We start from the raw sequence: 15088 nt of genomic DNA, 5'->3' as shown, positions 1-15088 counted from the left end.
GCTCTTTGTTTGCTGATATTTTGGTAAAGAAAATAATGGCAGTGAAAACAAATTCTCTGATTTTCCTTTTTTCCTTCACTTGCTGATGTGCAGAGTTTGTGATATAAGCTACAAATGAAGTTAGATTGTTACAAGAGTGTAAGCATTTGCCTTGCTGACTCTGAAGCTGTCTTTATGTTTATGCATCTTTTGCTCATGATACAGGGAGAAACATATTGGGGTGACAATTTCTACTTCCCTTGTTATCAACTGCCAGTGCCGGTAAGGAAGGAGAGGTTGCCAGTAGATGGAGCCATAGAAACGAGGCTTTGTGCTGCCTCATGCCAGTGAGAAAAGGAGCACAAACTCACTGGATAGATTGAGATACGTGTAGCAAAATTAGAGATAAAAGACAAATTATGCTTACAATTCACTGTCAATAAGTACATATTCTCCTGTAAGTTCAACACACAGCAATCAAAACCAATCAATTACGTCAGAAGGAGGAAAAAATAATAATGCTGAAAAAATATTTTAAACAGCAGCTCACTTCATCCCACAGTGAAATATCTGGTAAGGAAATAGAGCTGAAATTTTATGTCCATAAAGAGCTGAGGGTATGACATAACTTGTTACTACTTGGGATGACATACACTAACTTGTTCAATACAACTGGCACAACCAAGACAGCCAAGTAAATGAGCTTAAACAACTTTACATTTTGTGTTTTCCATCTCTTTGTTAAAATACCTTACATGAAAGGGTAATTTATCTATTTTACTGAGGTAGCGTAGTTTTGTTTGCATTATCTTCAGGGAAAAACTCAAGATGGTTGCAACTACAGCAAAAGCAGGGCTTAGGTCTTGTTCTGCAGTAGAGTTTCTTTGGAAGTATTTCTATTTCATACCTTTCACTTCACCGTCTCTATTTTGAAAAGCTTGTTGTCTTAAACTTTGCTGTACTGGGTAGCTGCCAGAAAACTTGGATTTTTTTCTGACTGATGCAATATCACTTATTAACTGGCTTGAAGTAGTGTTGAATATCCACATATTTTCTTCTTCTCCCAGATCCCTCAGAAATATTTTTTTGTTTTAAGTTTTATGGTTTTGTGTTTTTTTCCCTCTTTTTTTTTTTTTTACGTACATATATAAAGCAAAATAAATGTATTTAATATCTTGCATTTCCAAGAATTGGAGGTCTTGCCTAAAATTAAATCATGTGGCAAAAACTCAAGTTTTGGGAGACATTAGCAGAAATGGGCATAGACATGACTTTTGCTTTATATACCTGACACAATGCCATGTAGAATTACTTGAAAAAAGGATAGTCTGGTCTTGTGAGATAATCACCAGGGTTGACTCTGAAAATATTTAGTCTGAAGGAAGTTTTGAATTGTTTCTATGCAGACCACTGCTTACGTAAGGGTTACATATGTCCTTACTGCAGTTCAGTATGGAAATACTTCCACCCACGTGACCTTCCCTGCTCTCTCTCATTTTATTTTGCACTTTCTACTTTCTTGCAAGCTACTGGAACAGTTAGGCTAACACAAGATCTAAACACTGTTTTTAAAAGTTGAATGAGACCGTGGGTTTGCAGTAGGGATAGGAACAAGGTCAGCACCTTTCTTGTCTTCTGTTTCTTTATTGTTGCACCAGATAGTCCTTGCAAAAAAGCATATGTATTCCCCCATTCATGTGGTTTTATCACCATTTTCATGCCTAGCTTTTTCTGATCTTCTGATTTTCCTGTGTGTGTATTTTAGAAGTTTATTCAGGTTTCTGGATTATGCTTAATGTCTGCTTGGAATGAAGATAACCAACAGGCAGCAATATTTAATACAAGGGAAATTTTACTTGTTTGTTAAACTATTTTGGTTTTAGAAGCCATAAAGCAGAATCAAGCCTATCACATTCCACATAGTTGTGCCAGAAACCAGCAAGAGTGACTTGCTAACTTTTTTTTTTTTCTTTCTTCCTTCTTGTCTTGTTTTTGTCTTAAAAGATTTAGTGTTCTTAAGGGAAAATAACCTCACAGAATTCCTGGCCATGTGAAGAAAGCATTTACAGACTCATAGATATTATACGAACTTTCCTGTCAGCAGGCTTTCTCAGACCCTGAGGGACTTGTTCCTGATTCACGCGGTCATTCTGGACAACAAGCAGGAGTTAAAATATCATTTGTAATCCAGAGAACTATTAGGAAAATGCTTATGACTGAGCTGCTAGTACCCATTGGGGTTCGGATGATGATATTTACAGACGGATACCCTGGTATCTTGGACTTGCATTAGAGAAAGTCCTGCCAAGCCTATAGAGCCTGCTTGGGAAAGTCTGAGATTTGTCCCTCGTTACCATTTCAGCAGTGTTAGAAGTTACAGTACAGCAAGCTGTATTTCATTATCTGCTAGGACCATAGCTTGTCCTTCGGCTAATAACAGCATGAGACAGTTATCTTTTTTAAAGCATGTATTTCTGCTGGAATGCTCTGTACAGAAATTTCCATGGAAGGATGGGTGGAGGTTAAGGCCTCTATAACCCCAAAACATGTGTTTTTCTTCTCTCTGGCTTCTGGGAAGAGAGAGGAGAGGGTGTCAAAACCTCTGCATTCAGGAGGGTTTTCCACTGCTGATTTCTTAAAATGCTTCTGAAGTATGGTCAGCCTCGTGTTGGTGCACATGATTTTGGGAAGGAAGTAGGCACGGCATGGGCACAGATATCCAGGAGTGGTCCCTGAGAAACTGGTGCTCCTTTCACGTGTGACCTGGACCTGCTTCCTTCCACACAGGCTCCTCTCCTATCACCCCTCTGTAGCATCCAGGAATCTCTTGGTACCATGTCCTGAGAGGGACTGACAGCTGGCAAATGTCTTTATCTCCCAGTCCTCCAACCAAGTAATAGCATGTAATACGATGTTTGGTATCTGGGGTGGAAGATGAGGAGAAAGAGCTGGGAATTATTTGCTTTTTAGTTGAATTTGCCTGTTTTTATAGTGTTCCTGTTGGTTAGGAAGAGCTAAGTCTGAGGAGCCTGTTGTGAGCTCTTTCTTTTCCATAAATGTTGTTGTTTGTCTGTTTTCTTTGGTTGATTTTGCCATTTCCCTTGCAAGCCACTTCCAGAATTATTTATTTCATCTTTCCATAACTTAATAATTAAACACATCATGGATTTTCAGGTCACAGGGCTTGGAAATCAGCTGGGCTTGCGTTTCACTCTTCCTTCTTGTAGTGTTGAAAACCCTTGCCCAAATCTTGACAGGAGAGCATTCACATCTACTAAGCAATATCATCTTTCTTAAAAAGAATGTGACTGTCTTGGTTACTTCTAGGAACATACATCATCTGTGTTTTGAAGAGGGACCACGTATTTAGAACACCATTTGCAGTGATAATGTACATTAAACTTTCATCATGGAAAACTTTATTTTTTTTTCTGTAAGTATTCATCAGGTGGAGGAGGATTGTTTAAGATTTACAGAACAGAGTTAAAGATTAAAACTAGAGCTAGGAGGTAAGCTTGGCATTATCAACAGTACAGGTGTTCTGACATCAGAATGTACTTAACCTGAACCTGACTTCTGAGTGTCACTTGGACAGCCTGAGAAACCTACTCATGTGGATCTTAGTAAATACGTAAGGTTTATCATTCCTCCTTCTTTTAATGGCAACACTGAAAAATACACTGTAGCTCTCTTCCTTAATCTGTTCATTTTCTTGAATTTCTGCATATTTTTTTCTTTAAATTCTCTCAGAAAAGAATCAAGGTTATTCTCAAACCTTTTTAGGTTTGTGCTTACTTCAAAATCTTATGTAACCCTAGAAACATTGTCGAAAAAAAAGGTTTTGCAATAAATGAGGAAAACATTTCTGTTTACAGTGTGAAGCTCAGCTTAATGAAAAAAAATATTAATACAAGAGCATTTTGGTTGACCTTATGAAACTTTTTTTTTTTTTCCTGCCTGGTATGAGAATGGAGATTTAACAGTAAGAACTGTCTGGGTCACCATTGTACAATATCCTAGTGAGCTACAGAACACTAGCAGGGCTAATTGTAGGTTTTGTACAGTCTCTTCTTAGAAGATAAGTTTGTTTCTGAAAGACACATAGCAATTAAAAACAATAGTTGAAAGTTTAATTATTTCCCAGCATAGATGGATATGAAGTAAAATGTTTAGGAATTAATTTTGAAGCATGAATTTGAATAAGTTTAGCATATAAAAGGTGAAACATCTCCAGGATTCCTTGAAAGTGAGACAAGGATGGATATATTTTTCTCTCTAAGGAGAATGCCATATCGTGTTCGCAGGCAACTGTTTGTTTAGGAGCTATAATCCAGGAAAAATGGTGTGTGCACTATTCCCTGCAGCCCACCATCGGTGGGCAATGTTACATTGGAGAGATGTGCCAAGCCACGGTAGCATCTTGCCTGTTAAATTAACTGGCTGTAGTGCAAGCGTAGGTTTATTCAACTCTCACTTGAAAAAAAAAAAAAAAAAAAGGCACAGAGACCAAAGGGCGTCCAAGACCTGTCAGAAGTTTTGGTGTAAGGCCAGCATGATGCCCTCTGTCAAAATGATGGCTTCAAGCTCTTCCCTTGGGAAGCTGGTCTTTAGGATAGGCTCATAGCACATAATCCATCTCAGGTGGTCACAAATCGCAGGGGGTTCCATACCTGTGTTTATCACTGTCTTTTAGGCTGGGGCCTTTAGGATTTCTCTTTTCAGTCTTTTTGTTTTCTAAATGAAAACCTAAACATCTCCAGTAATCTGTTGGTTCAGGAACTTGACTGACACGTCATTCACAAGCCTCAGCATTCAACCATGGAAGTGGTGATGATGAAGATACAAGTCGGCGTTACAGCTAGCCTTGTGGGCACAAGGCAGTGTCCTCTTCCTCACCTATATGTATAATACTGCAATTATGCAAATCTGGACATGAAGCAAAATTTCCATCCTGACCTCCCCTTTCCTTTCCTCCAAAACAGTTGTAGTTGAGGATCCTCAAAGGCTGCAGTTTGCCAGCTGCGTACCTCATCTGTATTTCATGTGGAACACTTCAGGAAGTGTTGCTTTAAGGTAGAGTTCCAGCCTTTGGTGACTATGCTTGGCAAGTTGATATTTATGTTTTTGAGCCAGATTCACAACAGCTATAAATCGGTATGAAGACCAGTGGATGGAGATTACTGACCTTATGAGAGAGTTTTGCTTGTCTTGAATCCATTTTTGCTCATTAAGTGGCCTTGTCTATGTAAAGGCAGCTGGTAACAAGCGGTGATGAGTCTTTTAGATGGAGAAGGAAGCTTTCTTATTTATGCTTTAATAGAAAAAGGCTGACAGTGTTTTGAGGAAATCTTAAAGTTGTGAGGGGCTTCTGGCCTGGAGCAGGTTTGATGGGTTGTGTGTCAGATGCACTAGTCTATTTAAAAGGGTATTTTTGTGACACTGAAGTTGGAGGCATGTGCTTATTTCATGCTGGAAGCCAGTCCTAAACTACCTTGTCCTTATCAACCACTGAGCTGCTACTTAATGTCAGATGATGTCTTCCTATCCTTTTTCTTTCATTCTGCAAAGGCATTTTTATGCAGTATCTCTCTGCTGCCTCAGAATCTGTTGTTAGGAAGACTTGTATCCTAAGCTTTTAAGGAGCATAATGTGTGCCTTTAATGCCTCCATTTGCACTGTACAAATGTCTCTGAAAATCTTTGACATTCAAATGTAACAGAATGCAAGGTCTCACTTGGTGCTTCACTGTACTTGTGAATGCTGCATACAGCAAATCAATCAGAGTATCACTTAGTGACAGCTACCTCTGTTAGAAAAAGCCTTTAATTGCAGTAGCTGTTACTGAGTGTTCAGATATACTCTGTAAACTGTGAATCTATGCCTTATCCAGATAAACATTCTAAATACATCAATTGCTAACCCTGTGAATCTAGAGACAGAAATCAAGGTTGTGAACTTGTGTTTTGGCCTCATTATATGTCCAAGTGCTTACATCTAGTATGGTCAAGGCACTGCTGTTAATTTGCAATAAGTGTAAAGTAAAAATAACTCAAGGATTTTTGCTTTACGAACTTGGCATAATCTATATTCTATTCTGTGAATCACCCCAGTGAAATACATACAATATATGTCCTGAAATTTTGTTATTCTTCAACACAGAAAAGAGTACAAGGATTCTAATGCATCAGCTGATGAGTTTCCAGATTACACAAAATATGTATTTGGAATTGTTTTGATTGTATTTTGCAATGCTGTTGAGTTTATTTACTGTTTTTGCAATGCTCTTGGTTTGCAAATGACCTTCAGTAGCAATTACTGCTCTACTCTGAAGATTTTTAATAAAAATATTTGTTTTCAGCTTCCCGAAGGCAAATGCGCATTGTACAGATACTGTTACATGGCATAAAAATCGTGTTGTTATAACTTTCTGATTCTTGAACAGTCTTGAGAAATAAGGAGTGAAAAATTATTAAGTAAATAGTGGCTACTTACACTCTATGTGAACCTTGATTAAGTGCCGTTTTCATCATGTGTGTTTTTAAATAGCTGATGGAGTTATGCTAACCCTTAAAATACAAAAGCAGCTGTAAACTGCTCCAAAGAGGCAATATAAAATATTGTGTACATTGCTTAATAAAAGAAACTTAATAAAGTTAATCAACATTGCTTAATAAAGAAACTATAGCTTTTTTAAAATCCTTGGTGCATGGAGGAAAATTGCATTTAAGTCACTTTTAAACTGATGATCTTTATGGGGATCTACCAGTAATCCGACCGTATGAGTATTTGCCCTAATCTCCAAGAAAAAGAAAAAAGTTTTGAAAAAAAAAAGTGCTATTGTATTTAATTTGAAGTAAGGGTTATGTTTTAACCAGCATCATGCCAGCACCTAACTTTTTAAATTTTAAAGGGATTTACTTGTCTGTGTTGGGTTTTGGCAGAAATTACCCATGTGCCCTTTTCTTAGAAAAATATCTTAAAAATGTAACTGGAATCACTACTATTTCATTCTCTGAATATTCATTTTTTTGAGGTCAATACACAAGAGAGAGGATTTTTCAGTAGGATGTAACTTTTGGCAGGCTTTCCACACACATTCTCAAGGACTTGTGCCCAGTCTTTTTCCCTCCATGCTTTGCATGGCGTTGGCTTGGGGTGATCATCAGAACATCGGTGATGACAGTGAATGTTGCTCTGTTGCACCAAAGCAGATGGAAGTCACATCACCATTTCACAAACGCGTTCACGGTGAGCTCACATTCTAGCAAGAAATGTATTTGATTTGTATCTCCCTTGCTTCTGAACAGTGACTCCATGGAGGCTTCCCAACCTGCTGCTTACACGGCCACTTCGGTGAGGAGCATGCCTGCTAGCTATGAAAGCCCAGACACTAGACCTTCTCCCAACACCACCACATCTGCTGCAACCCTCAAGCCAACGGGGCCCCCAAGCACTGCCAAGTACTCGGGCTGGCAGCCTGCAAACCAAACAGGTAACTTGCAGCGAGGCTTTTTCTTGTTTGCTCAAAGGTCTTCAGAGAGCTCAGTAATATATGCTGGACCATGGCTGTAACAAGTGCAGCCTTCAAACGATTATTGGTGTGTATTGAGTACAAGGCAGTTTGTTTAGAAAAGAAGAAAAACAGCATAAAAGTTTTGGTAGATTAGTAGCATTCTGTAATTTTTTTGTTTCACAAACAGACAAAATCCGATGTCTCTGACCTTCTATTAAAAATCATGCATAACAGTCAAATATATACAAATACAGTTTCCCATGTGACTGTCAATCCAACAGAGCATGTTCTCTGTGATTTCAGGGAGTCTGTTAACAGAGACATGTTTTCCAAGTGATCTCTTCTGAAGTAGAAGCTTAAAATAAATAAATAAGAGACTAAAACATGAGAGTGGCAATGTATTTGGCATTGGTAGGCTTTATCTGTGGAGGATGCCAGTGTTGCACAGTTCAGAGACATGAAGGTTTATTTACAGCAGTTGGTTTCTTACAAGGACAATTTACATAGCTGCTACCTTTGAATACAGTTTGGTGATTCTTATCCCTTTATACCAACACTAAAACGTCTTATGACTGGAAAGCATATTGTTTTCTTTCCGGAAGCTCCTATCTTATAACCATATACATATTAAGAAATGCAATACTTGTAATTGTGTATCTACATTTTCATAATATTTCAAGCAGTAATTTTAGATAATCTCTTAATGTAACTTGTCCCTTAAATTGAATCTGTCTTTGGCACTGAAGTAAACTTGAATATTAATTTCAAAGGGTCCAGAAAATCTGTATTACTAATTAAATTTTAACTGCAGATTTTCTGGTAATAGTGAGGTGAATATTCTTGATTCACCTTCTGACAAGGAGATAAGATGCTAAAAATGCATTTTTTGAGTTCTACTCTTAAAGGTTTTCCCTCTTTCAAATATATCCAGTCCAGAAAAGGAACTGCAGAGGCCCTGGCATAAAAATAAAGATAAAACATACAGTGTTACCGTCGTATGTTTTTAGTGGGGTCTTTTGCACATATCATTAAATTACTGTCGAGACTGGTAAGGTATGCATTTTGTTTTGGACCTGCAGTACTGCTAACGAGCCTCAAGATGGCAATACGCTGTCATTTCTATACATAGCTTTCAAACATCGAGTATATTCTTAAGGGCTAGGTAAAGACAGGTCAAGTCTTTTTTTCCTACTTTGAGTTACCTGCCATTGGGTTAGAAAAAAACAAAACCTGTTTTTAAAGTTATATTTTGGTCATGTGTACTTAAGGCAAACATTGTGGGAAAAAGGTAATCCTTCGTTTTAAGAGGTGGCTGATTGTACCCCCCAAAGTGATTAATTTATTTCACTTGCACAGAAAACACCTGTCAACTTGGGGTTTCAGTAGTACTGCACCAATTTACAATATGTTGGTAGGTGTTTCATAGCTAAGTCCTACTACTGTGTTTTACCATTAATGCAAGTCTAATAATTATTTTGGGGGGTGATGACTGCCACATGACAGAGAAAGATTTATAAAGATGAATTAAATTACACTTGATTCTATGGTTCTATGGAAATCTGTGACGCTGCACTGGATAATTCAAAAATCTCTTATTTCACCTTAGAGGTTCAAAGTAGATGATGAAGGGGGAAAGCCAGACAGACAAATTTAGTTGATATGTTCCAGAATAGCTAAAAAAAAAAAAAAAAAAAAAAAAAAGATGAAAAGTTAAAGTGGGCTATTTCAGCATTTTTAAAATAATTTTACAATGTAGAAACTGACAGAATTGCAAAGTCTACAATGCCACTGTTAGTTACTAGGACTTGAGTCTGGCCCTTGCTTTTTTTTTTTATCATTTTCAGGATTTTGAAGGTTTTCCACATATACATACTGAATGAGAAGGGAAGTCTATTTTAAGTGTTTGCACTTTCTACAGCACAAGCCCCAAGGTGTATGTGTTAAGATCATGCAGTCTGAAATGAAAGTATGAGGCTGCCACATCAGAAGCTGCAGCTAGATCACTTGAAGCCCAGATGTGAGCTAAATCTGAGCAGTGTTGCTCCCCATGGCAGCAGGCACAAGGGGGAGACTGACAAAGCATGGTGTTGGGTAACTAGCACCTTCTTAGACAAAAGTAGAGAAATATGTAGTGTTTCTTGCATCCCTGTTCAAGGTGTTGTACAACAGTAGAGGATGTCAGTTCTGTGCTGTCTTTCTATAGGGTCCTGGGATGTTATGTGCTAGGAAACCTGGGAATAGCTTGCCTCAAGTTTACTTCCAAAGAAGGAAAAACATTACCCCCTTCAGAAATATTGAGGGAGCCAGAAATAAAACTGTAGTAGGAAAAGACATTGAAAACCTTTTTCCTAAAATGGGCGGCCAGTCTGTGCTTCTTCCCCATTTGTGGGGCTCCTTTCTGAAATGGTGAGGAAAAATGGAAAATTTGGAGATGTCAAAATGCCCTTGGTTTTTGCCCATCTTTTAAATGATCCAACTTCATCAATCTGAGGCACCTTCATATTACAGCAGTCTGCCCATGAATGAAGAAGTGATGTACCTAGCCACCTGCTAGCCTGACTTTTTAGGTAAAAAGAAGCATTTCAGGAATCAATTGAAATTGTGACAGCTGCTGAGGTGTCTGAGGCTTGTCCAGAGGTTATACAGGTTTCACTGCAAGCTGGCCCCTTAAACCTGCCATAAGCTCAGCCACGGCTTTATGTGGCATGTATTACCCAAGTCATTCAAGAAGTCAGTAACGCAAAACTGGCAGACTGGAGAGGCCTCAGCACGGTTACAGAGGCATTACAGCAGGGACTGATCATCTTTCTCAGGCATTTTACAAAAATAAAAATACCCAACGTTTTTCTGTACCAAAGCTTACTTAATAAGGTTGAACCCAGCAGTCTGACAGGTAAAACTTTTTAAATAGCGGAGTGTTTTGATAAAAGTAGTCAGATGTTGAAGAAAGACTATAACCATTTCAGGGCATATTTGGTTTTCAGTCACTAATTCTGCTGTTTGTTTGCAGTCTGGGAGCATGAAGTTTCCTTCAAAGCAAAATTGCCAGCACTTCACAGGCCAAACAAAATTTGGCCTCACAGGTCATGGGTCTGACAGAATTTTAAACAAACAAAAACACCTCCCTCTGAGCCTGATTGACATCGTAGTTGAAATCTAGCCTTGGAAATAATTAGAAGGGAGGCATAATGTTATGCAAATGTGTATATGTTTATCAGTATGCTGTTAATAACAGAAACTTCTTCAGAGTATGGTTTTGTAGCTCTAATAGCACTCACTCTTTTAATGATTGCTCTATATAAGACCGAGTAGGTTCCATAGCAAAGCAGACATAGCACAGGATTTTGTTTGTGTCTGGGGAAGCTGTAGTCAGCTGTTTTATGGCATGGCATAAATATTACCAGTGATTTTATTTATTAAGATGTCCAGCTACACAGATAAGTCATTTGGTCAGAAGGCATCTTTTAGTTCATTTAGTTCATGCCCCATGCTCTCCTTCTCAAAACCTGTCACCTCCTTGAGGAGAAAAATTTCACATTTCTTTCTGTGAACAACCTGAAGTGCTGTGTGTGGTAGTGAATTCTCTGTGAAATGGTATTAAGTGTTCAAGAAGTGTGTGTGTTTTTTTTTTTTTTTTGAAAGCATCTGGAAAAGGTGTTCATTTAGGCAGGGTTCTATTATTATTATTTCGTGAGGATTCCTGTTACCTACCTTCCAGCAAATTGCAGTGTTAGTCACCCAGCGTGAAGGTAACATAATATAATATCCCTTTCTGGAATACAATCCTGATATTACAGGATTCCTCTGTGGTTTGGCAAAGGAAATGAGGGATGGCTGCCCCATTCTTTCTTGTATGCTCACGGGGAGGCTGGATCAGCAGGATAAAAGCTGGCTTGTCAAACAAAGTCTCATCTTTGGCAAATTGGGTGCACAAAGAGTTGAACATCTGTGGCAGGTGGAGCATATACACGATGAAGTGGTCGAATGTGCGTAGGCAGCGGTTTGAAAAGAACACATTTGCCATGGGCTTCTCTTGTCTGTATTGTTAATTTTTTTCAGTTGTTGCAATAAGTCAAATTGTGGCTGCTGCTGTGTGTTAAATGCATTGGCTAGGATTTATAATAGCCCTCATAGTTCTTGAGTTACGATGTTCTGTTCACCCACCAGAGGGAGAAGCTTTTAACATGATTATATTCAATCTACAAAATAAATAAATAAAAATAAATGCCCGCCAGTATCCCAGCTGCATCACAACAAGTTACTTTACAATTTCACAGCTAACTATTGCCGTACACTTACGTGGCACCGTTCACCCCCAAAGCATTTTACAGTCTCGTTGCCATGTGCAAGCACGTGACGCACGCACAGGCATTGCTTTCACCCACCACTACCATGCGGTCATTTCTTCAGCAAGACGTAACAGCTGCTTGTCAGCACACTGTAACACTCTACGGCATCTTGAAAGGAAGTGAATAGTACCGTGTCAAATTGAAACTGCTGGGACAATTTAAGAAAGCACAATTATCCAATAAATGCAGTTACTCAAACTGGAGTTTGGCCAGGAGACAAACTGTTCTCGCAGAAAGCGCAGCAGGATCTGTGATGGGCAGGAGCAGTCAGGACTTTAGGACCACATTTATTGTGCAAGATTGCCTCCTCTTTCCCGGCATGCTCCAAACACTGTTGTTGGAGGTGGAGCTGCTGGCACAGTGCTGACCCGTGTGGGCAAAGCCCTGCTTTGCTGGTGGGGTCCAACAGGACCGCAGCCCACAGCTGGTATAGCTGGAGGCCAGGCGAGCCAATGTGCTGCTTAGAGAGGAGGTTTTTGCCATAAGCACTGGCCTCCCTCCTCTGGGGCTTGGCAGCAGAGCACGAGGGTGGGATGGGAAGGGTTTGTGATAGAAGTGCCCAAAGCTCATGGTGTTAGGTGACCTGTTACCACGTATGCCAACTTCCTTATTCCCAGGGTCTCTGTCAGCCTGATACAACTGGGATACATAATCCCCTTCTAGTAGAGCTGGTCGGGCATGTCAGCATATTCTACAATACCCACAACTGTCAGTTGCCTAATCCTGAGCCAGCACATGTGTTAAGCACATGCTCCCTTCAGCAGGGGGAACACGCTTGGAAGCTAGCTGTAAGCATAGAAAAATTGCTCCCCAGGCAACCTTGTTTGAAAAATTCTGCTGTTTCCTTGCAGTTGTTTTCATGTGTTTGGTAGACTTGCATTTACCATCTCTGGAGTTATCCTTAGTGTGCTGTCTTGCTGCATTTTTTTTTTCCTATTTCCCACTCCCTTGATAATATTAGAACTTTAAAAGCAGAAGAAAATACAAACCTGGTCCTAGGTGTGATTTGGTATCCTGTCCTACATATACTGACAGATTAAGTCATCATCTCCTTCCTTGTGACTTAGTCTGCAAAAGTTTGCTAAGGGAAATGTGTCAAAAACCAGACCGTGTCAGCCTCGGGAGTTTGGCCATAAAGTCAAACAGTATGGACCTAGGGAGGAGAGGGAGGGGGGCACTGACATGTACAGTGCTATGGCAAAATGCTTATACTTCCAGTAAAGTCTTGTTCAAGATCCATACAGGAATTGACTGTAAAATTTTGCCACCTTTGTTTTTCTGTGTTTCTTTTGTTATTAACAAAATAATGTTATGTAACCCTGTGCACAAGGTTGCACATGCACACACTTCTGTAGAGGTTACAGGCCACCCTGATGGGGTGAGTTAAGTTGATGGCCCATCCGCTTTGCATGGGAAAGGCACCATCACCTTGCTCACGAAGTTCTGCACTTTGTCTTTAGGGTCACCTCATCCAACTTCGTTTCCTTCACAGAACAGGAAATTAAAAGGAGGATCTAATTATTAGGGGTTAAAGGAGCTACATGCCCACTGAGGACAATGGTGTAAATTTGGGGAAGAAACTGGAGTAATGCTTCAAGTTGAGGCAAATCTTTATATTGTGGTAAGCTAGAAATAGTCCCAAAATATAGACAGTTCCACTATTTTTTTTACTGAAAAACTTTGCCCCTTGCAGTTGCCGTTCATAAAAGGAGAATGCCTTGCCCATAAAAGTGATATAAATGACAGGTCAAAACATAAAAGCTTCCTGATTCTGGTGTATGGACTGTTATTCTTATTAATTTTTCACCTAATCTAAATGATTATATTGTCATGTGACAGCAAACCACAAGAATTTATTCTTACAAGTTAAATAATGTGAACTTGGACTTAGCCAAGCAAAACCCATTGTGAAACGAGAGTAATTTATAAATGTCTACCTTAATTTGATGGCAGTGTGAAATTGTAACTCCTGCAGACATGGTGGAAACTAGAATATGTTTTTAAAATCCTCGATGTTTATATTTAAGAAGGGGTGGGTCATAGTAATTACACAGACATGTACCTCATGCTTGTTGGAAGCAGAATGGCCTGGTGTGCCAAGCTGCAGGATCTGCTGAACAGAAACTCACCTAAAAAATTGGGCCTTTGGCAATTTTCCTGTGGTTTGATGTTGCTAAATTCATGTGGTACTGCATCAAACTTTTGTGCATTCAAATTAATTGCAGACATAAATCAGACAGATGCATGTTCTTTTCTCTAGTCTTTTAAAGAGGTGAGGAGACTATTTGTCTCTGATTATTTCACACTCACCAGCTTTCAAGATTAGATGCTCGTTGCCTTTGATTTCTTAAAAAGTATCTAATCTGTTGCCACGGACTGATTGACCAGATCACTTCCCCTTAATTTGCAGCCTGCATCACTGAGGATGCTAGCTCAGAAGAGTGATGTACTCTGGTAGGATGTACAAGCGTAGGTCATCCAAGAATTTTGCCTAATATTTGTACAACAAATGAAAAGTCAATATTTCTCTGGTAAATCCATTCCTATCACTATGCAACCTTAAACATCGGCTCTGTGAAAAAGGCAGATAATATGTGTGTCAGTGAGACCGGACAGTCGTGCTCTCCTCAGGTGTAGTCAAGCTGTCAAATTCAAAACAGGAACTCAGAGTGAGAGAAGCAAAATGTTATCTGCAGAAAGGCACCAAATGAGCTGTCATTCCAGAGAAATAAAACCCTATTGTGCAGGGGAGTGAGGAAGTCTTCTCTTTCTCCTCGACTTTCTCCTCAAGGCACATTTTTGGTAACAGCTATGCCACTTGTGCCAAATTTGTGACGGTATGTGATGTAACAAATCACAAGGTGACAGGCCGAGCAAGCCAAAACCACCATACTCGTTTTAATTAAAGATCCTTTACAGCTAATTTTGTCGGAGCCTTTGCAGTTGAAAGGCTGGTCACTAGCACAGGAACTGGCCCCCAGGTTGCAGAGGTTGTTGAAATTGGGCCGCGCTTGCACCTGTTGTGATTTTCCACGGGTGCATACCAGCCTTTGCTGGCATTTAGAGAAATGATAATGGTTTAATCCTTCCTGTTATGCTTTTAATCAGTGGTGGGCTTTCAGCTTTGACGACGCTTCCAAGACCGTGCAGCAACCAAATGAGATCTGCAGAACGTAGCATTTCTTTTTTTCTTCCCCCCTCCATCTTGCTAGTCCTGTAGTTTTCTCCGTTTAACTTGAGCGATTTC

General features: G+C 39.4%; 1 protein-coding gene across 8 annotated transcripts in view; it reads left to right on the top strand.

Moving 5' to 3' along the window:
- The window catches only part of PDLIM5 (PDZ and LIM domain 5), a 130918-nt gene that overhangs the window by 95133 nt on the left and 20697 nt on the right, over positions 1-15088 (top strand). For all 8 annotated transcript variants that reach the window (XM_035542892.1, XM_035542976.1, XM_050710252.1 and 5 more), the window contains exon 8: positions 7287-7471. In XM_035542892.1, coding sequence (XP_035398785.1) covers positions 7287-7471 — 185 coding nt within the window. The remainder of the gene's footprint in view (positions 1-7286; positions 7472-15088) is intronic.

Source organism: Cygnus atratus, chromosome 4 (assembly GCF_013377495.2).
Source record: "Cygnus atratus isolate AKBS03 ecotype Queensland, Australia chromosome 4, CAtr_DNAZoo_HiC_assembly, whole genome shotgun sequence".
Taxonomy (NCBI): domain Eukaryota; kingdom Metazoa; phylum Chordata; class Aves; order Anseriformes; family Anatidae; genus Cygnus; species Cygnus atratus.
The sequence above is the reverse complement of the archived record's forward strand: the minus strand, read 5'-3'. Positions and strand labels throughout refer to the sequence as shown.